Genomic DNA, 22,817 nt, shown 5'->3' with positions numbered 1-22,817 from the left:
TTTTCCACAGAGACAATTCTTTCTTGTAATTTTATAATGATTGCTTTCACACATCTTATGAAAATCAAATGTTTTTTAATCATGGTAATAGATCAGCGAAAAACAGTAAGTGAAGACGAAAAGCGGATGTCAACTTCAGAAAGTGTCGTTGCGTTTAGCCAAAAGTCGAAGCAAGATTGGAGTTAGCCTAAGATTTTTAGTGTTATACTGAAGTTTATTCAGTACTGGTTTCTTGAGGAATTGACGTTTTTTTTTTGTTTTTTACATTATTAATATTTTAAAATTATTTTCTGTTAATATCAGGTCGCGAAGGCAAATGAAAATGAGTGACGAGAGAAAAAGGCTGAATGATTTTAACCAAAGGAAACATGCTAAATTAAAAACCGAAGAACGAAAAAGAATCTTCAAAACACTTTTAAACGTGATATATTTTTTCCAAATGGGCAGTTTTCAAAAGCGGAAACTTTGAACTCTTTGTACAAAATAAAGCAATATAAACAGCGGCGCATCTAACTAGAATTTTTGGGAAGAGGAAAATTCTAATTTTACCGAATGATAAAATACGAGCGTAACCGCATATCATGCATACGTACATAACATCTAATGAGAAAGAACGTTAGGCATCATTAAAAAACAATTTTGAAAATTTCAAAAAGAAAAAAGAATCTATGTTGCAATATTATCTCCAAATTTGACAAATCGTCTGCATAATTTGTTGAATAAGGAATTTTTTGGGAGAGTACTGTGACCTCCCATGGGGGGGGGGGGACTGAATGTGAAACGTCATCATTTCTTCATAAGCTTGACAGTTTAAATTTCGGGAACACTTATTTGCGTGTTTTTTGTTAAGGAAAATTTGCTTCCTTTAAGGAGAGGGAGCCGGCAGATTTAAAATCTGCCCAGGGGCGGCATGGAGCTAAATTCGGCCCTGAGTTACGGTATAGCTAAATAAATTAATAGAAGTTACAATACAACTCAAAAACGCATAAAATTTTGCTAAAAACAAAAATTAACTAATAAGTAGTATTTAAAAATAAAAAAATTAAAAGCACGGGTATAAAACCATGAAAAACATGAAAAATGTCGCTAAATACAAAGGTTAAAAATTAATTAATCAGCTTAAAAATATTTAAAAATAAAACAATAGTAATTTTTTAAAAAATACATATATGAATTGATGAAGATTCTGGTGAAAATTTGCCGATTCTTAAAAAAATTATTTTAAAGCTTGAACACCTCTGTCGCATGTTTCGTTTTCACTGTTGTAGAATTTTTGGTTCAATTTTGAACATTTCAAAAATAAATAAATAAATGCATAAATAAATTTATAAAACTAATAAAATATAAATAGAACATAAATAAATAAATAAGCAAATTTTACATACTCTTTAAATGTTAATATACAAGACGGTTTTTCTTCTGACATATTCTTTGTCCAAAAAAAAAATAAAATAAAATAAATAAATAAATAAATAAATAAAAATAAGAACATTAAATTGCACATATTTGTATAGTTCTCTATATATTTGTTATGCATTTTCTTTTACTTTTCTGAATAAAAGATATTTCTTTATTTTTCATTCGTCAATAGTTTACAAATATCCAACTTTTGCGTCTAAAGGCAAAGCTGTAAAAAATTTTCATCTAAAAACCAATAACATCAAAAACTAAAATGTTACACCAATAATGCGGAACATTTATAGATTTTGAATACGTTCTTAGTTTGCTATCCCTTTCTGTAAATTATAAAAAAATAAATAAATTATATCAAAAATATTTGTCTGCCGACTTAACTATAAAAACAGGAAATTGATGGATTAATTGAATGTTAGCATTTTACTTAAGAATAGTGAAAATTTACGAAGTTTTATAACTGAATAAAATAGAATAGCAACTATTTTATTTTCGATATAAAAATAACTAATAAGAAGGATAATTTTATTTACTCCCTGTATTTTTAATACTATCTATGTACATATTTCATAGTTATTATTTATTATTAATCGCTTTGTTTCTTATTGTGTCAACGTGTCACTTACTAGGTTTTAGAAAAAGTTTTCATCAGTTCTGGATCTTTTATCGTCTTTTTCTTTGTAGCATGTTTTCAAAAGTACACCAGCTTCTGTTATCATTCAACCATTAAATTAAATACTACGTAGAGCTAGACCTGGGCGTCCTACAAATTTTTAAAACCGTTAAAAAAAACAGTCAAATTAATTTGAATTTTAGCTTCTTGAATGCAAATTATGTTTTCCGCAATCACGGGTGTGTGTGTGTGTATGTAGGCGTGTGTGTTTGTGTCCAGGCATGAGTGTGTGTGTATATATAGGTATGTGTATGTATGCGTGTGTGTTTGTGTCTGTGTACACGCATGAGTGTGTGTGTGTGTGTGTGTAGGTGTGTGTTTGTGTCTGTGTGCAAGCACTAGAGCAGCAGCATCGTGAGGCGGCCGATCGACAGTGGTGCTGCAGAGGGAGGCGGGGGGGGGGGGAATAAAATCATAAGACATCAAAATCGTCAAGTGAGAACAATAAGCAATCGTGATTGCTCAAAAAGAAAAAAAAAGATGTCGACGGTATATAGCCGAAATAGATCGATATAAAGACATCGATAGATAAATAGACAACGCTGATCAAAATAGATAGATACTGGAAAAGCATTTATTTTATCCAGGCTTTAATTTTCGAAAGCCCGCTGTAATTCCGAAAATTTAAGCGTCGCGAAATACTTTCTCGTGGCAGATTTTTGGACTTTCGTTTTTGTTCATATCAGATTCGCGAATTTTTCATTTCGCGAAATCACCGATATCTTCATTTTCGCGAAAATTACGGCTCGCGAAAATAAGTGATTTTTAGTAGATTGATACAAGTAGAGAAATAGAGATAATTATAGATGGATAGAGGAAAAGAGATGCGCACACACATACTAAAGCTGGTCGAACACAATATTGATACAAAATATTCATTCCTTTCGTCGCAAAGGGGCAACTTCGTGCGAATACTCGAAGAAAGGCCGCATAGCAGTCCTTGCCGAAGGGTTTTGTTTGACACCGATGAAAAACACTTATTATACTGCCCCAGATTTTACACCTGTTGTTTGCACGAAAGAAAAGGAGAAAGTTACACGCTTTTCATCACTTCCCTTTCAAGATTCTCTTTTTTTTAAACTTAAATAAATAGCTTAATCTCTACTTGCATTTTCACTGCAAACAAGACAATGTTGACGGAAAGTGTGTACGTAACAATGAGTGGGAAGATAATGATTTTAAGTATCTTGTAAAACTCAAGCGCGGGTGGATTTCGAAAAGTGCTTATTTTCGTACGTAAATGTTAAAACTAGTACTTGGTGACCGCAAAACAAATAGGGTTATGATTGTATTACAAGTCGCTTAAAACTAATCAATAGGATAATGTCAGTATATTCATACGCAGTGAGAAATCATAATGCAGTTTGAATAACCCGAGATGTGCTCTATAGTTTTTTCTCTCTTTTTTCATTCTCGCAGTCTCAACAGAGTTACTCTACTTCCTGTATTTCTCAGTTAATTGATAAAAGAAAAGAAAAAAACTTTTATGAAAGTTCAAAAGCAAATGTACAACTTCCAGTTTTCATCACACAACTAGCTGCCAGGGTACGCAACTAGCAGCCGCTTCATTGCTTACACAACCTTGTGTGAAATCTTGCTAGAAAATCATGCGTGAAAATCCAGATTGAATTCTTTTCCTGTGTTATATGCGTCTGCTTTATTATCTTAAGTATTTACTAACAAAAGGTTACTAAATAAATCCTTAAAAAAAATTTCGTTGGGGTGTGCCACTATGTCGATTTTTTCTGGAATCGCCTCTGGTAAGTGAAGAACATTGTTCTTATATTACTGCATATGGTTTGAGTCCAGAGAAGTAGGGGGATGTGGGGCAAAGCGAAATGGTGAAAAATTACTCCGCTTTTAACGCCACCTATCTGGCAATTTTTAACTATGTAGTAACACATGTAGTCTATTCCAGTGAAGATAAAGTTACCTCTGAAAATCAAAGAATATGATAATGAAAGCAATTTTCAAAAATTGATACTCATATTGCAATGATAAAGTTCTTGTTATTAAAGTTTTAAGTATAAATTGAGATTTGCTAATCTTTGGTGCAGTTTTTATTTGTTTAATATTGGATTTATTTGTGTTTAAAATAATTTGTACAGTTATTCAAGTGTATGCGGGGCAAAGTGAAAGAGCTCATTTCGTTTATTTATTCAATGCTTTATCAAATCACTTGCGTATTTATTTATTACTTATTTCTCTCATTTCCATTCTTTCATTTAATAATTCCCCAAAACATTTTTTGCTGCTCATTGTCATACACAAGGTCTGACAAATCTCTTGGTGACAAAGCTACAATTCGCCGTGACGTACGCGCTTCCTTGGCATGCTTCCAGCTGGGCCGACGTTACGCTTTGCTGCTGCAAACTTCAGCAGATCAAGGTTAGAATTAAAAGTTATAGGGATTCTGCTTTTGAAAGGAAGCGTGCAGTAGAACAAGCTTCCGATATGAATTTTTAAAACCCCCTAAATGAATTTTAGTTCTTTCAGAACAAGAATTTTCAAAACCCATGTTGCATTGAATTTTTGTAAAAAATCTGAGGAATAATTCGTCTTGCACCTAAAAATTTTTCCGAGCTCCTAACATTTTCCATTTTTTGTCGGCGTCTAGTTATACAAGAAAAATATATTTGCCATTTAATTATTTTTTTTTCAACATTCCAAGAGCAAATGTGGCATCAGCAAATACCTGGACAACACCGTATAACATATAAGCTACTCCATAACAAAAACGAACACAGATGATTAGAGGACATATTTTAAGACCCAGCTCAAAAAATTTCCCAATATTTTTAGCCCCAGGAATGTTAAGTGTTCTGCATCAACGATGATATTATGCGCCAAAGTGGGGGTTTTAAAAATTCATATCGGAAGCTTGTTCTACTGCACGCTTTCTTTCAAAAGCAGAATCCCTATAACTTTTAATTCTAACCTTGATCTGCTGAAGTTTGCAGCAGCAAAGCGTAACGTCGGCCCAGCTGGAAGCATGCCAAGGAAGCGCGTACGTCACGGCGAATTGTAGCTTTGTTTTTCTTTTATTTGTTTAATTTCCATCCAACATGAGGTCATTCCTATCCGTGCAGCCTTTGCCTTTACTCAACATCATTTTTGGACTATCCAACAAGCAGTAGACGACGAATTGCGACGACAGAAAAACAATAGTTAATCAACTATTACAAAACATGCATTTGTAAAAGCTTCGTTGTTTATATTTATAGTTCTGGTTAACATGGAGTTAATAACTGAAAAACAAACTGTTTGAGTTACTTAGACTTATTTTCTGACATTGAGTTTATTTTGAAACTGTTTTAATTATTTTAAGCTTTTTAATAGAATTGCATAAATTGTTTTCTCTCTCTCTCCTTCTCTCCTCCCCCTACACACACACACACACACACATACACAAAGAGAGAGAAATCATCACCTTCAGTGTTAAAATTTGTTTCATAAAATTCCAAAAAAAGAAAAAAAAAGCATCTTGTAACAGTTTTGTACCATGCAGTAAGGAAATCCCATTGCAACCTGCAGTTGGCTCATGCCATTCGGTGTAGGTCGAAATGCTATCTGAACAGTTTTTTTCTCCTTGATAGAGATTTTTAAAATCTATTTAAAAATTTTTTGCTCAATTTAAATAGGATCCTTATTGGAGCCGTTTTTTGCTCAATTTTAAATAGGATCCCTATGTTTATCATCCCTCTGTTCAAGAAACGATGTTGCTCTTTATCTGTATTATCCCTATTTAGAAGTAAAATCTCGAAACGCTGCTACAAAAGCGTATCATCCCTTATGGGAATAAAAATTGTGTGTCGTGAAGACTCACGAAAGAAGTGTGAAACTTTTATCTTTTCTTTTTTATTACATTCAGAACTGTAACTTCACCTGCACGTTTTCTCTCACACCACTCTTGTTCTTTCTGCGCCTGCCTTAGGCGTATTCACAACAAATTTGAAAGAAAAATCTTTTACAATTATTTACCAGTGTTATAAGAGCGAGAGTCCCAACCTTTGTATGTTCCAGACAAACGTTTTTGTGCTCTCTTGCATAATAGTGATAACGTAGACTTACGTTAGTCGGGCTTTGAGGAACAGATTTACAAAAAGACTAGTTACTCGTGAAAATTTATGTAACTTTTTGTTCTGGTTTTAACGAAACAGTAAAGGTTTTTTATGCTTTTAATGAATCAACGAAAAACAAAAGCATATTTTTAATGAGCAAAATTTGTTGGAAATTCACATAGAAATTTAAATAATATTTTTAAGATAAAATTAAAGGAATAAAACTTTGGAAGGCAAAAGTTTTGTTTTTATTTTCAGAAAAAATAAAAATAAATAAGTAATAGTAATGTAATATAACTTTTTTTATCGCAGTGTTTTTTAGCATTGTTTTATGGAACCCCACGTTTACATGGCGATCAATCAAAGGTTCCGCATTTATTATTTTAATTAAAAATGAAATATAAAAATTCGATTGAAATAAATTATAAATGAAGCATTCAATTGGTATTTTTCGAATGAGCATCAGAGAAAACATCAGAATGAATAATTGTGGATTGAAAACTCAATTATTGTCAATGTATCACCTGTGACTATGTTAGTTCACGAAAAGAATACATTTTTTTAATGTCATTTATTTTAAATTTAAAAAAAAAATGTATTTTTTTTTTGATGACAAAAAAGTTTTGTTGGGAATATTTTTCGTTTTTAATAAAAGTAAATGATTTTTGGATGTTGGTAGTGAAACTACACTATAGAAGATGAATCAGGGGTTCCGTAAAAAAAAGTGGACATTAAATAGAGTTCCGCTTATCAAAGATTTTAAGGAACGTTGTTTTATCGAATGGAGAAGGAATGAAACATAATGTTGACCCTTCAATTGGGAATATTTCCCATTGACTGGTGATGTTGCTTTTACACCCTAGCTCAGTTTTTTCTATTCCTTGACTGTGGCCTTGTTACGCAATGGCGTCTGATTGTGTTTACGTTCAAGGCCATGAAGATTTAATCGTTACCGCTGCTGACAATTACCAAACCCATTTTATAAGTTTTAGCTCCATTTTATTATCGTTTGTTTCTGGTGGACCCGGTTTTGGTATTGATGTTAATTAGCTCCACTGCTACCTTTTAGGAGAAACGCCATTAGTCTCCAACTTGTCCAAGGTCTCAAAGGTCCTAAAAATTATCCATGTTGTTAGAACAAAAATTCATCAGAAAACAATATGCATCGAGGGTTACACTGAATAATGTATTCTTTGAAAAGGTATGGGGGGGGGGGAGAACAAAAAGTTGTTTTCTATTTGTTGGTAAATATACAATTGTTATCGCGACGTATGAGTTTGTTCGTAAATTTATAGAAATTGAGCGATAAAATTGTGAAGAACCTTATTAATCCGGAATGAAAGGGGATTCAGTCAGTCTGAATTAATAAAAGTATGGATGGAACAAAATAACCTATAAGTTGAGCCGAGGTACAGAAACAAACTACTGTACAAAGTAAAAATTATATTTTGAATTCAAGAGAATGAAATTTAAAATTGCATAACAGGATATTATAAAAATACAAAACACGACCAAAAAATACATCATTGAGCTAACTCGCCTTTTATTTAACAGTATGTACTGCTAAATGGTTGTCCGGATTATGCGAAGTCCGGTTTAATAGGGTTTGGATTAATGAGAGTTTACAATATCGCATTTAAGCATTTTATGTCGTATTTTCTAATCTTTATTTTTCGTCAACGGAAACAAAGAATTTTAAAACAGTTTCATAACGAAATATTTGTAGAAAATGCAGCTAATCAGAATATACGAGTATCAGAAACGAAATTTTCTGTCTTTCAGGTAGAAAAATATTTTATTTATTTACTTTTTTGCTTATTATAAAGCACGCATTCAAACTGAATGGAATAATGGTTCAAACGAGACTTTTGTTGCATTGAATATCTACACAAATGAGGAAAAAGTCTCATTCCTCAATCCTTTTAACCCGATAGAAAACGAACAAATAGAACTTGAACGGACTGTTTACGTAGCACACCTTCATAAAATACAAACGCAACCGGTGTCTCTGAAAGAAAAAAATGAAATAGCGTACATTAAGAAATGTCCGGAAAAATTAGTTAAGAGTACAATTTATTTTGAACTTTATAAGAAAGAAGATGTTTCAAAAATAAATTTAGTTTCGCAAAAAAACCTTAAGAACATGCAAATGCATATAATTAAATTTTTTACGCATTTTTGGAAAGATAAGGGACCATTCATTAATTACGCAAGGGTTCCGAGGGGGAGGGGGATTGGAAAAATCTCTATATGCCCTTGCATGGGGTGGGGGGGGGGGGGTCGAACCCATTCCTACGTAATATTTTCCCCAAGTCGATATTTTACATAAGAATTCGCGCGGTCAAATGGTTTGACAGGGATAATATTTCATTTGCGCCTGGAAGGTTAAAAAATGCATTAGGATAAGCTGTTTTTTATTTGTTTTACAAAGAAAGAATAGTGTAAAGTGTAATAAAAGAATCACACTGTGTGACTTGATATATTTTTATTTAGTATCGCATCATATGCAAAAACAAGTCGAAAAAACATTCAGTCCAAATTCCAACTTCTTAGTAAATATTTCTTTACACAAAATCGTTTAATTTAATAATAGTGAATTCAATTTTGATTCCAGTGATATAAGATTCGTTATTTTATTATTTTGAAAAACGAAATGGAATAATACGTAAAAAAAGGGGGGAGGGGTTTGAAAAATCTTACGTACCATTACATGGGGGGAGGGGGGTCAAAAATTTCCAAAATCATCCTTACGTAATTAATAAATGGCCCCTAACTGGCGTTTTGAAAATTACGAAATAGGAACTTTAAATTTATGAAGTAATATTCAAATGTTTTACAATGCAACTTAACAAAATGTTGCATCAGAGTAAAATACATTTTTAGAAGCGTTATTTAAAGGAATGCAGTTTTACAACGATCAAATTCTTCTTATTATGTATACTTAAAAGAACGATTTCTAACATACTCATATAGAACAAAAGAACGCTTGTTATGCGGTTGAAAAAGATACAAAAATCATACTAGAACAGAGTAGCTACAGAAAATTAATCCAAAAAGATGAAATTGGAGTTGGCGATTTTTTATTTCTTCGCCAAAATTTGTTGACATTTTTTTCTAATGTTAAACAAGAACACGTCATAAATGCTATGCAATTGAAGTGCAGTTTACGGTTTTACGTATAGAAACACTAGGAAAAAAAAAAGATTCTCGGTGTCGCCTGGTCAACATTTTTAAAACTATAAAATGCATAAAAAATGCATAACAGATAATTGAATCTCAGCAGAGAATAAAACTGATATTTTGTTTTATATCACTTGAACCTTTTACTGTAACACTCAACTGAATCTCAAGCTCATTTGAGAGAAGTGTAGGGTACATTAGCGCTAGGAAACTTTTTTACATTCTACTTAAAAACTCAATGAATTTCTACCATCGCATAAACCAAAATATATCGTTTACATCGTCGCCATGTTTGCTTCAAACGCTTTAAATTTACATTTAAACGAAATTTTAAATTGTTTAAAGTGTCACTCCATTTATTTATCGGATGATTTTACATTTTGATGGAACTTTTAACCCTTTCAGACGAAATTTTGAAATACTTAACCAAAGGTGTTTTTATTTGGTAGACAGTGTACTTTGGTAAAGAGTATCTTATAGACAAAATTTCAAGTTTATAGGTGAGAAATCAAAAGAGTTATGACACGTCCAATAATCCGGACATATATTATTGAAATACATATTTCAGATAATAAAACAATGAAACATCAAATAAATTTCTTTGTAAAATATTCTCTAAACAATAATAAAACATAATATAAGCATTTGAAATGATTAATATAAGATTATATATTTTTTAAACAATCAGAAAAAAAACCTCGCTTTTGCGACGAGAATCCGTGGTTGGGAGAATCCCATTCTCTAACCCCTATTTCTTTATGTTGTCAATCTCAAAATGAAAAATTCTTGTACAGATAATAATAAGCAGACTGTAAAGTAGAGGTGCGACATCGATGGCAAAACATCGATGTTTCAAAACATCGATGTTAGAAATTAAAACATCGATGGTATTGATACATCGACCAAAAAACATTGATGTTTCCAAACATCGATGTTTTAAAACTTCGATCTTTTTATCAATGTATAGCATACATTTTTGAATATACTACGCTAATTTAAGCAATACAAAGAATACGTGCCCGACGAATATATTGAAAATACTGAACTTCAAATCATGAGTATAATTTAATAAGAATAATTTCATAACATTTTGATATTATAGTAGGACAAAAATTGATAGTAAGACAACCACCGGTTAATACAAACTAGCTATAGTAATAAGGAAATATTTTTAAACTGAATTAAACTAAAAGTAAATTTATATCAAAAAAGAATCTAAGAAAAAATGTATCACAGCATTTACCGTCAGTTGAATGATGAGAAAAAGTTGTGCTATTTATTTTAAAAATACAATATTAATTCTAACAATTATTTTCAAGAGCAAGAAATATGTGTTGAACTGTTAGTTAATAATTAAACACAAATTGCAAGTAATAGAGGGACGACTTGTTGGGGGAAATTGATATGTAATCCCGAATATTGGTGTGGACAGTTTGGAGAAAAAGAAGTTTCTTTACTTTGTCCCCCAGAAGGGCATTTCTCTTTTCGCAGACTATCCCACCAGTCAGAGAAACAATTCCTTCGATGGAACAGAAGTTGCCATCACTATCAAATACGTATAGGATTTTCCTTTAGTTTAAGAACTAGAGCCTTGAAATAGACTGCAAGTTCTGGCACCAGACTACCAGGTTCTTCCAATAGCTTTGATCTCTTCTTCACTCTCTAGTTAATCTTCTACTATCTTGTAGCGATCTTCTCAAAAATCATCCTCTACACAGAAAAATTGTGCTTATAAAACGGGTGTAAAAAATGATTTTTTTTGGCAACTCCATAAGTAAACTTAATTACCTTGCGAGAAAATTGGAGCAAATTTCATGATAATTTTCAATTAAAATGCAAACACATCAGCATCGAAAAAACATCAAAACCAAAACATCGATGGTCCAAAAACATCGAAAGTAAAACATAGATGTTTTAACAAAAACATCGATGTTTCCAAAACATCGACATCGATGTCGCACCCCTACTGTAAAGAGTCAACTACGAAAAAATTCGAGTAATTTATTCAATTAATAAATGATTAGCAACTGTCTAAAGTTCATGTCCGGTATACCGGACACCACGTCTGAAAGGGTTTTAATGTTTTATAATGTATTGCTTAATATTCTTTTCCTATTGAATGGTTCAAGGCTTTTTTTGCAAGGCAATTGGTGCATGTGGGATACTATATATGTTTTTTTCTTCTCTACAAGGGCATATAATAACTACCCATTTGAATTCCATTGATTCAAATGATGCATCAATTAAACAAAAATAAAACGAAAAAAAAAATCTTAAAGAGTACATTAAAATGTTCAAAGTTAAGAATGAGATCACCAAATAAGCAGTTTAATGCAACGTAGTGTAAATAGCATTCTAAATCCACTTATTAAAAACAAAATTAAAACCTTCCAGCATTTGTTTGAAGTTTGACATTTTGAACTCAAATTATATTTTTCGCAATCACAAATTGCGATAGGACTCTACTTGTTGGGTTTCTGGTTTCTACGAATGGAATGGAAATGGCCTAGAAATTTGTACCCGTCATATTATGACTGTTGATGTTCTAGAATAGATAATAGGAGGCATTTCGATACAAAAGAAATGGTGATTAGGATACGGTAGTAAAGATTTTATGTCCGATATCCAAGGTTACACTTATCGTAAAGATTATTTACAGCGTATAACAAGATATATTTTTATTTCTTATCAACCTTAAATGATGAGAAAGAGTAATCTAGAAATTTTGCATTTCGATGAAGTTTTGCTGCTTCAATTCATCTACGTCGGTGTTTTTTCCTGCAAAAACGTAATTTTACGCAAAACGCTTGTTTAAATATCTGTTTGAGTTACGCTCTGAACAAAATATGAATAAAATCAAACCACTAACAATTTGTAACTATGACGACGAAAGTTTCGCTCTCAATATTAAAAACAATCGTCGTTATCGTAATCTGAAAAATCTGAGCAACATCAACTTTGGTCAAGTGAGCAAAATAAGCAATTTGATTGCTCAAAAAAAAAAAAAAAAAAAAAAAAAAATCTAGAAATTTATAAAAAGGCAAAAAATTAATAGTATCCCTTTCTTTTTTGTCAAAGTTCATCTGTTATACGTAATTTTCAAATATATAAAATATCCACTTACGCTGTCAAAAATAAATGTGAAATTTACGATACTTTATAACTTTTTTTTAAAACATGCATCCAAAATAGCTCAAGTTATTTCCATCTCACAATTAGCCAGTACCAAAACGGTTCACTTAGCCTGAATATTTTAAAGAAAGATATTACACTCAGAAAAGTGATTTATTTTGTTTCCGCATCTCACGATTATTTACATTATTCATGCGCAATTAGCTCGACGGGAAACTGGGCTGTTACAACTTTTTGTACAATTGTGAACCTTCCTTTTACACTCCACTAAATAGCAGCAGTAAAACGTCACAGCATCCGCCGACAACGCCCAGACATAAAGCATATTTTTAGTAACCCCAACTGTGTCATACAGCTGATCTCAATTAGCATTCGTCTGGCTGCTATACCCCCTAAAACCTCGGAAAATTAATATTCCACAAACCTACTCAAATCGTCGCCTCCGTGGTTCAATGTTCCTCGCATTCAAAATGCTGAAGAGAAAAGTCTCTCTCTCTCTTTTTTTTCTTGTTAAGATCGTTCTTTTTCGTTTGGTCTCGAGTCGCGCCAATCTGCTACCATTTAAGGAGAGAAAAGCATCGCAGAGGGCTTGGCCTATTTTTCCTGCTAGGTCACAAGTGTGGGCATCGGTCGTTTTTCAGAAAAGAATCAGTCTGATTTTGAATTTTCTATCGTTACTGTCATTTCCGATCAGATGTATTCGATTCCGCATTGCATTTCCTCTCAATTAGTAAAGAAAAAAAAAAAAAAACTCATTGGCGATTCAAAGTATTGTCAAATCAATCCGAAAAATTTCTATCAACTTTTATTTTTGTTTATTTATTTAGTTACAACATTTTTAAAATATATAATGGGATTGTTTCCTTCATTCAAAAGTAGTACTTTTAGTCACTGAACTGGATAGAATAAGTAAAAAAAATAGCATGGACCCAAAAAAATACTTTCATTTCCCCAAAAGTTATTTCTTAATTATTTTTTTTAATATGTCCGATTTTTGAAACAAGGCGTGGTCTTGATGACGTCACAAATGATGCACTTTGCCGCATCTTTCTACCGCGATTCCACGTTGCGATAATCAAGAAGCGAATTAAAATTGTGCTCTACGCTTGCTATCAACCATATCGTTGCCAATACACGCGAGCAAAGATGCGAATTAAATATTTTGCTCTGTGAATGGCAACACAGAATGGCATTTCATCATTTGTGATGTCATCGGACAGAAGCATAAACATTGAAAGCGCGCCAATTTAAGTATTTTTTTTTAAATATTAAACTTAAACAAACGATTTAAAAAGTGATCAGATCCTATGTTTTTAAGCATCTCTCTTTCAGAAAAAATACTTTTAAAATTTTGGAAACGACCCCATTGTACAGTGAACTCTCGCTGCAAAGAAATTGAAAGGGGCGAAAATTTTGTTCGTTGCAACGGGTATTTCGTTGTAGCAGAATTCAAGCGCAAATAGAGACGGGAAATTAATTTCGATGAAACTGATATTTCACAATATCGGTACTACTCTTGTAACTTAATTTCACTGTATTTCTTTCAAATCAAAGTTTTCACAATCAAGAGTTGCAATCAAGTTTTCAAACTTTTTTTTTTCTTTTTTCTTTTTCACCTTTCTTTGCTGCCCAGTTAATTACTCTATGATTCTAAAAATTCTGAATTTTACATGAATTTCAGTATGTCTTTTCAATTTTTTATTCTTGTGAGAGTTATTCAATAATACATTTTAAGAGTTATTCAATTTCAAATAGAACAATTATTATCAAAAAAAAAAATCTATAAGAAATGTGCGCAATTCTGTTTTTAAATAAAACATACTGTTAAAAAAATTTTACACCAAAAAAAAGGCAAAAATATGGAATCTAAAAACGCATTACTAAATTCAGTTAAATATTTTTGGAAAAACAAATTATTTAGTTGGATATAATTTAACAAGTAATCATTCATAAGTAAAGTATCCAAATGCTTTAAGTTATTTAATATTTTCAACAAACCGAAATTATAACACATACGAAAAGTATGAAATCCAAAAAAGTCTCTCCCCCCCCCCTTCTCCCCAAAGAAAGAAAAAACAAAAGTACAAATACTTTTTGACACTTTTTCGGAATTGAGAAAATCATTTTGGAGCAGTAAAAAATTCAAGAAAAACGGCAAGACCATAACACAATGATCAATTCCATAAAAAATGGATTTGATGGAAGAGAAAAACTCCAATTTCTTCCATCCCTACATTCCTAATACAATAATCCATAATTCTATTTAAAACACAATCCGTAAAAATACGCTTAACGGCATTTTTGAGACGTATTTTCGATTTTCCATGCGTGAAGTACAATGGGGTCGTTTCCAAAATTTTAAAGGTATTTTTTTCTGAAAGAGCATGTTTAAAAATATAGGAGCTGACCATTTTTTAAATAATTTGTTCAAGCTTAATATTTTTAAAAAATTGCTTAAATCGGTTCGCTTTCATTGTTTACGTTTCTGTCGTGTGACATCACAAATGATGAAATGCCATTCAGTGTTGCCATTCACGGAGAAAAATATTTAATTGTATCTTTACTCACGTGTATTGGCAACGATATGGTTGATAGCAAGCGTAGAGCGCAATTGTAATTCGCTTCTTGATTATCATAACGTGGAAACGTGGTAGAAAGATGCTCCAAATCGCATCATTTGTGACGTCATAAAGACCACGCATTGTTTTCAAAATCGAACATTTAAAAAAATTAATTCAAAAATAACTGTTTCGAAAATGAAAGTATTTTCTGGGTCCATGTTGTTATTTTTTTTTATACTCATTCTATCAATTTCAGTGACTAAAAGTAGTACTTTTGACTGAAGGAAACAACCCCATTGCTAGGGGCGTTTAAAAATAACTGTGCTTACAACTATTCTGTTCAATGGTGTAACATTGTCTGTTTTAAAAACACAAACAGCAATCTGTCTAGTGCCAAGAATAGCAAGTTTACAAAGAATAATTTTAAAAACCATGAAGCATATATCGCTCAAAATTAGTGTACCTCTGAAGTACAGTCTCTTCTGTCGTGTTGCGAACCAATACAGAAAAGATGGTTTTACAGAGCTTGTCTCAAGGAATCTCCGCAATCGTTTAACGCAGGTCAATTCAACCGCTAATTCGTGGAAAACCTTAACCGATACTCAAGGTCACATGTCCGCCAGTGGCGTAGCCAAGGCGCCAGGCCGCCAGTGGCGTCCATGGGGTCTAAACCCTCCTCGAAATGAGGAAATTCAAAAATGATTATTTTCAACTTCGTACACTCGAATTTGAGCATATGCAAATTTCATTGGGGCCCTTCCGAAATAAAATCGTGGTTACGCTAGTGGTGTCCGCATAAAAAAAACCTATTAAAAGAATTACAAAATTTTGAGGTGATATTTTACGTTTGTACCCCAATTTTAGGATTTAGAATCAATTGTATTTGTCCATGAAGTTTGGCATTACTGGAGTGTGCTCATATTTGGCACTTGTTACATCTCGTGTTTTTTTCTTTAACGGGACTGAATTTCATGATCACATTTCATAATTTTCTCTGATTTGCCTTAAAGACTTATTTACTAAAATAACAATTACAATAATTATTATGTTAGTATTGAAGGTAACTAAGTAAATGATGATTAAAATGTTTCAGTTTTGTAACAGAACTTTGACACCAAATAAATTTTTTTGTAAAAATGAAAAAAGCCCACTTGTCAAAGAAATACTTTCGCGGTTTTTACCTGTTCCTGAGCCAAAATGGATGAGAGGACGAAGGTTTAACAAACATCGAATTTCACGATAATTTTGGCAAATATCGCCCAACTATGAACTAAATTTTTACTCCGTTTTATGTTTTTTTTTAAATTGTATCAAAAGCCGAAATGATAAGAATAAAAAAAAAGAAGGAAAGGGGGGTGGGATAAAATTTTATAATTACGTTTTGTATTAGTAAAAACATGTAAATTTTTATATATATTTGCATGTGTACTTGGAAGCGCAATGATTTTAATATTTCTTCTAAAACCACAAGAACGAATAATACTACGCAGGCATATTGCTTCACAATTTTTTTTTTTTTTTTTTTTTTTTTTACGGGGAACGAGAATAAAGGTATAAGCATATAAGAAAATTCAGTGGTTCCTTTCTCCGAACCGGCAGCACTCTTAATTGCAATTTACTTTCATATTCTCTTCTGCCCGCCATTGATGAAACATTCATAAAGTACTTTTCAAGGACTTCTAATTTCATGCATAAAAGATGAAAATCACTGGTGTTATTAGGAAATTTTAATCATCTTTTCAAACAATTTTGTTCTTGAGTCCTAATTGCTTGAAATTAAACAATTTATTTTTTTGGCAACGATTCAATTCAGACATTGTAAAAGAACGTTACAAAATTACAGGCGAAAGTGTATTGGCTTTTTGTGTAGGAAAGTATTCTAAAAAAGTTTTAAAACAATTCCTTGAACTCTGACCAATGAGTGTTTCTAATTGAAAAATCGCCCCATTTACCATAGTTAATATTTTTTGTACAAGAAACTTTTATTGAATTAACATCCATTCTGAAATATTTAGTTCCGTATAAAGCTTCAAGCTGAAACGTTAAAAATTAACTCCGTCACGAATTGAAAATTGGAAGTATCTCTCTCTCCGCATAACAGCAAAAGGAGGGAGCGAATTTCAAAGAAACTGTTCCCAGAAGAATGCGATGAAAGTTTTATTCATCATAAAATTATCATCATTTTTATTTATTTGTTTTATTTTATTTATTTACTTATCTATTTTGTTAACTATATCTTTCGTAACGAATATGAGTGGATATATGAACTTGGTGCTGTTGTGGCAGGAAAGATGCCAACTTAATCAATTAAAACATGAAATGAATTGATAATTATTAATACTATCATAAAAAGGACTTGTTTTGCAAAAAAAGAAAAAAAAAGAAAAAGAAAAAAGAAAAAAAAAGTAAAGAAAAGAAAAGGAAAAGGTTTTTAGTGAGATCGAGCTTCAAAAGGATCATTAAATTATTTTGATAAAAAGATATTTCTGTACTAGTTTGCTAGGTAATGTTGTTATTGTAAAAGAACTAAAACTTTCACTAGCATTTTTTACTTCCTTTTACAAAAAAGGAAGTATGTATTCGCGAAAAAATTTTCACTCAAAATTCGGCCTTAATTTCCATTTTGCTCACCCCCAAAGAAATGTTGAGCTTTTTTTTCGACCCGACCACACGTACATATGTACCTAAGAACGTATAGACACCCGAAATATCCATTTTGAAGTTTCCCGAGTTAATTACAACGAGTTTTCTCGTGACGTCTGTATGTAGGTATGTATGTGCGTAGGTGTGTATGTGTGTATGTATGTCGCATAACTCAAGAACGTTATGTCCTAGAAAGTTGAAATTTGGTACGTAAACTCCTAGTGGGGTCTAGTTGTGCACCTCCTTTTTTGGTTGCATTCGGGTGTTTCTAAAGGGGTCTTTTGCACCTTTTTTGAGGGAATTCGTTGTTAATTTCGATGCAAACTCAAGCGGTGTTATAATTTGGCGGACACGGCGATACATCGCCCGTCTTTTGGTCGCCAAGTTTTGTCGCCAACTTGGCGACAAATTTGGCGATTTTTAAAAAAAATCTGGTTTCAATGTGGCCATTGTTGGTGATATTTAGAGAATTAGAGAGAGAATTACATTAAAATTGCAATACTAGGGAAATAACATTAAATTTGTTGTAAAAGGAAGTCATGTGATGCACACATCAGCTCGTTTCTTATTTCATTGCTAAAAAATAACTGAATTTTTAAAGATTATGTGAACTTCATTTCTTCATTATTTTGTGTATTTCATGCATTGATGTATTTAGAGGCATCACTGGAGGTCACTATGACCTCCCAAAAATATTCCTGTTCGACAAATTTTGTCAGACGATTTTTAAAAAACTATCATCATTCGACAACATTTGGATAAATATATTTAGAGTTATTCGGCAAAATTATCATCAATCGGCTAAATTTGGAGTTCCATTTGGCAAGTTAAGACACTGCCCTCCCAAAAGTTTAAGTTCGGGGCGTCCCTGAATGTATTTGATTTAGACGGAAAATACTGTACGTCATTGTAAAATATGAGTAAAAATTATTTATTATTATTTTTAATTTCAGAACGGTTTCTTGTGTAGTCCACAGCAGCATTCAGCATTTGTTGTTCAGCAAAGACCCTGGACACCAACCAAGCGCCGAGGTCCAATCTCTGCAGAGTTCCAGACTCCTGGTCCCGCGGATATTAGACTTCCAACAACATTCGGTAGGTACAGTTCTTGTACTCTTTGTTTCAAGTACCCACAAAGCAGCAGCACACTAAGAGGCTGTCTACATGTAAATATATAAATGCTGCCACACTTTTTTCAACATTTTTGGCCTTCTCCCCTCTTTGTTACAAAGTGTCACGGTTCATCTTATCCCCTCCCTTCTCCTTGTCACATGTAACGCAATTTTTCATAAACATATTCACATGAAAAAGGGCGGGTTGTCAAGCTTCTTGTTATCCCCTCCATCTTCTTTGTCATCAACTATTACAATTTTACGAACAGTCTTCCTCCTCTAAGCGTGATCTCATAGCGTGATATACCGAGCGGTGCTCACCTAGGAGGGGGGGGGGGCAGTCATGGCGAAAACTGCGCCATTGAAATTTTTAGGGGGAGGGTAGTGATATTAAGGATGGTTTTGTCCTTGCTCTTAGGGTGGGTGGTCACCACGTACCCAAGCTTTGCCCTCAATTTACGAGTTGAACCCCACCATGTCTGCGGACTCTTGTTGGTGAGATAAATTTACTTTATCTACCAGTTTGTCGGCGCTCTCAGCTTCAATGAGATGACATTTGCCTCCAGCCCGGTTATCCCCCCCCCCATTCCAGGCTGATGTGTCCAAAACAAGGACGAAACTGCAGTCTATGGATGGATAACTGGGCTGTAGATGTATTGCATGCATCAGGATAAATAACTAGTTATGGGCACTAAAACCAGTAATGGACAGGTTTGTTTTGTATTGTCAATAGAAGTTTGTAATTGATATTTCTGGAACACCAGAGTAGATTCTCAAAATAGCGCCTCTAAGAAGCTACCCGCAACATTTTTTCCAAACATGGATTTTACCTACGTTTGTAAAAAATGTTATGAGTTTTGAAAATACACCAGGAAGATGAAAAATATCTTTCGAAATTCATGTGATTTACCAGGGAAATGATCATTACAGGGACTACGATTTTTGAACGACTAACTTAAATAGTGCTAGCGGGCAAAATGAGAACACAACTCCTATTCTAATATACTCCATCCTCTAATTGACCGATTTCCCCCTGTGATCAACTCTTCTCTTGTGTAGTGCAGTGGTATTTATTTATTGAGCATATAAACTTATAGGTTCTTTATCAACTGGTTGATTCAAAAAAAAGAAAAAAAAAAGATAGTAATAATAGCTAAACTACGCTAACAATGCGGTGTCCCTCTTAAGTTCGCCTACACAAAACTTCCTTCTCTCTGTTTTTTAGTTTCAATCTTAGGTTTTGATCTATTTAAGGGGGAGGAAATTTTAAATGTCGGCGAAAAAGGGGGTAAACCAACAATGCCCTCCAAAAATGTTTTTAAATAATGACCTTTGTAATTAAAGTAAATGCAGATTTGGAATCACCATACCCGAATTAGTTAAGATCAAGTACATGTATACATCCAACAAAGATTTTGTTTACCAATGTCACTGTAATTATCATCTATTCATAAAGTAAATGTGAAATAATATTTAGAAAGCCAACCTCCAAATGCAATCGGAAATTTCATTCTCAGGAAATGACATAGAGCTGCGAACAAATCATATCAAAAACATTTCAAATTAAAAATAATTGTTTCCTTTTCGAGGAGAAAATATCAGGTAACGTTAGGAATTCCGTTGTTAATTGCTTACATAAATTCCAAGCGAAGGAAAATAACACGGAGTTTCAAACTAAGTAATTGTCCCTATTGCAAAAGAATTTCTAAACGCATGTAATTTGTCAGCGGGTGAATATATTCACAATGAATGCGTGTGAATTTGATGTATACTCCGTCTCTATAAACAAACCTTCTTAATGAAGCAATTCAACACGCAACGTGAGCTTTTAATAGTGCATCAGCACAAAATAATTTTCCCGTTTTTTTTTTTTCATTTTTTATTTATACTGAGTTTTTATACAAACGAAAGAAGAAAGTAAGTGAGTTGCTTAAACATAAACAATATGTCTCTAATTTACGTTGAGTTTAATTACATGTTTTTGTAATAAGGAAGAAGTTGAAAGAATTTGTTAAAGATGAAAGATTTAGTTTCTAATACTTATCAGCTATACTATGCTAAACAGCCCACTAAATTCACATGATTAGGCAAATTTGTGGTTACTGTACAGAAGCATATGTACTCCGTGCCTCGATAAAATGTCCCTGCCCCCACATACAATTTTTAAGCTTAGTGTCTGTGTGTTTTCAAATGAGTTTTTAAAAAAAATATGCTATGGGGGGGGGGAGAATGAAATAAAAACAATCAATTCAATGGAATTATAAACATTCTATGGGAGAGTTTAGATTAATTTTATCCCTTTGGGAGGAGCACGGGCTCTCATTGTATCTGCGAATATTCGCTACTGATGACGGCAAACTTTGTTTAAAATACAGAAAATTGGTACTAAGAATTTTTATTTTTCTGAAAATACATCCCATATAGCAGAAAATACATCCCATAAAGATGAAATATTTAGTTTCTAATACTTATCAGCTATACTATGCTAAACAGCCCACTAAATTCACATGATTAGGCAAATTTGTGATCACATGATTAGGCAAATTAAGCAAGGGGGTTAGGGACCCTATACAACCAAATTATACCAATGATCAGGAAAGCTTTTAGAACGAGCGACAATACATTTGTCACAGATACGCCCCGGTGGGAGGTCGCTGCGACCTCTCAAAATATTTCCTTGTTCGGCAAAGTTTGGAAACATAATTGCAATATTGCGATTTTTAAATGCTAGAATGTCTCTTTTTCAGTGGTGCACACAAGGGGAGGGTCCAGGGGCCTGTACCCCTTCCATGGCCCTTGAGTTTTTTTTAATTATTGTTCTATAATTCTATGTATGAAGTACGTAAAATAATGCCAAGCAAAGGTACCGATAGTTTCAGATTTAATAAATGAAAAAATAAAATTTATTTTCGCTCTTCCTTCTGCAAAATTGAACTGTATGTTAACATACAGTTCATACAGCTAAAAAATTAAAACAGCGAAGCAAAGTCATTAACTATGAGAAAAGTAAATGTATCCATTTTTGTGCTGTCTGATATTTCAATTAAGTATTTGCTATTAATGTTTTTTTTAAATTAATTAATGCTAAGTAATTATTCAATATATTTTTTTATGGTTTTTTTTCCAGACAATCGATAAGAATATGTTTCGATGCGTGTTGAAGTAAGATATGAGAATGGTGGGCCTTTGATCCTCCCCCCCCCTTCTCTTTGAAAAATTCCTGTGTGCGCCACCGCTATTTTTATATCACAAACTAATGGCCCATACCCGTATTTTAGCATTCACCAAAATTTGGATTCCCATTCGGAAAATTGTGAATTTTCGCCCTTTCAAATGGTGATAATTTAGGCGTAGTGACCCTGATTCAGCAGCTGTCAGGTTTAGCTGCCGGTTTGTGGTCACTGCACAATAGAATGCTGGGAAGAGGCATGAAAACAAGATATGTAGATTTTTCTCGACTCTATTTTATTAAGTTCTATCAGGCAAATTTATGAATATTTGTTAATTATTATCTTTCGTCCATGTAAAATTATTTTTTAAATCACAGTCCATTGCTTTAAAAACGTTTTCTCACTAAGCAATTTCTTTTTCGTTTCAGGTCCTCAGCAGAAAGACAACACTAGATCAAAATCCCCAGCATTTACATTTTCAAAAAAGTAATGATTAAATTTATTATTTTTGTTAATTTACTGTATTGTGTGCTTAAAAAGCTCTGAAGTTTTATGCTTCCTTATTCACTAGAGCAGTGGTGTCCAACCTATGGTGCGCGAAAGAATGCGTTTCGCGTATTATCCGTAGTTCCGATCATCCGGATAGTCTTTGGTCGCAGTTAATCCGGATAAACGAGGTTGTTCCGCATTGTCTTTATATTTAATTTTATATTAGTATTTGCCTCTATGAAATTAATTTCAGCGATGATAAAATAATATGTTGTCAATGTGTAATTTATTTGCTTCGTTTTTACGCATTGGAGCTTTCATTTTTGCTCCTAATACGAAAACAATCCGAAATTTTTTTTCTTTTCATAATTCAAATAATATTT

General features: G+C 32.7%; 1 protein-coding gene across 3 annotated transcripts in view; it reads left to right on the top strand.

The window, feature by feature from the left end:
* The window catches only part of LOC129230104 (adhesive plaque matrix protein-like), an 83,548-nt gene that overhangs the window by 7,487 nt on the left and 53,244 nt on the right, over positions 1 to 22,817 (top strand). For all 3 annotated transcript variants that reach the window (XM_054864502.1, XM_054864503.1, XM_054864504.1), the window contains exons 3-4: positions 18,617 to 18,758; positions 22,374 to 22,431. In XM_054864502.1, the coding sequence (XP_054720477.1) occupies positions 18,617 to 18,758; positions 22,374 to 22,431 (200 nt within the window). The remainder of the gene's footprint in view (positions 1 to 18,616; positions 18,759 to 22,373; positions 22,432 to 22,817) is intronic.

Source organism: Uloborus diversus, chromosome 9, assembly GCF_026930045.1.
Source record: "Uloborus diversus isolate 005 chromosome 9, Udiv.v.3.1, whole genome shotgun sequence".
NCBI classification, from domain to species: Eukaryota; Metazoa; Arthropoda; class Arachnida; order Araneae; family Uloboridae; genus Uloborus; species Uloborus diversus.
This window is presented reverse-complemented; position numbering and strand designations above follow the sequence as displayed.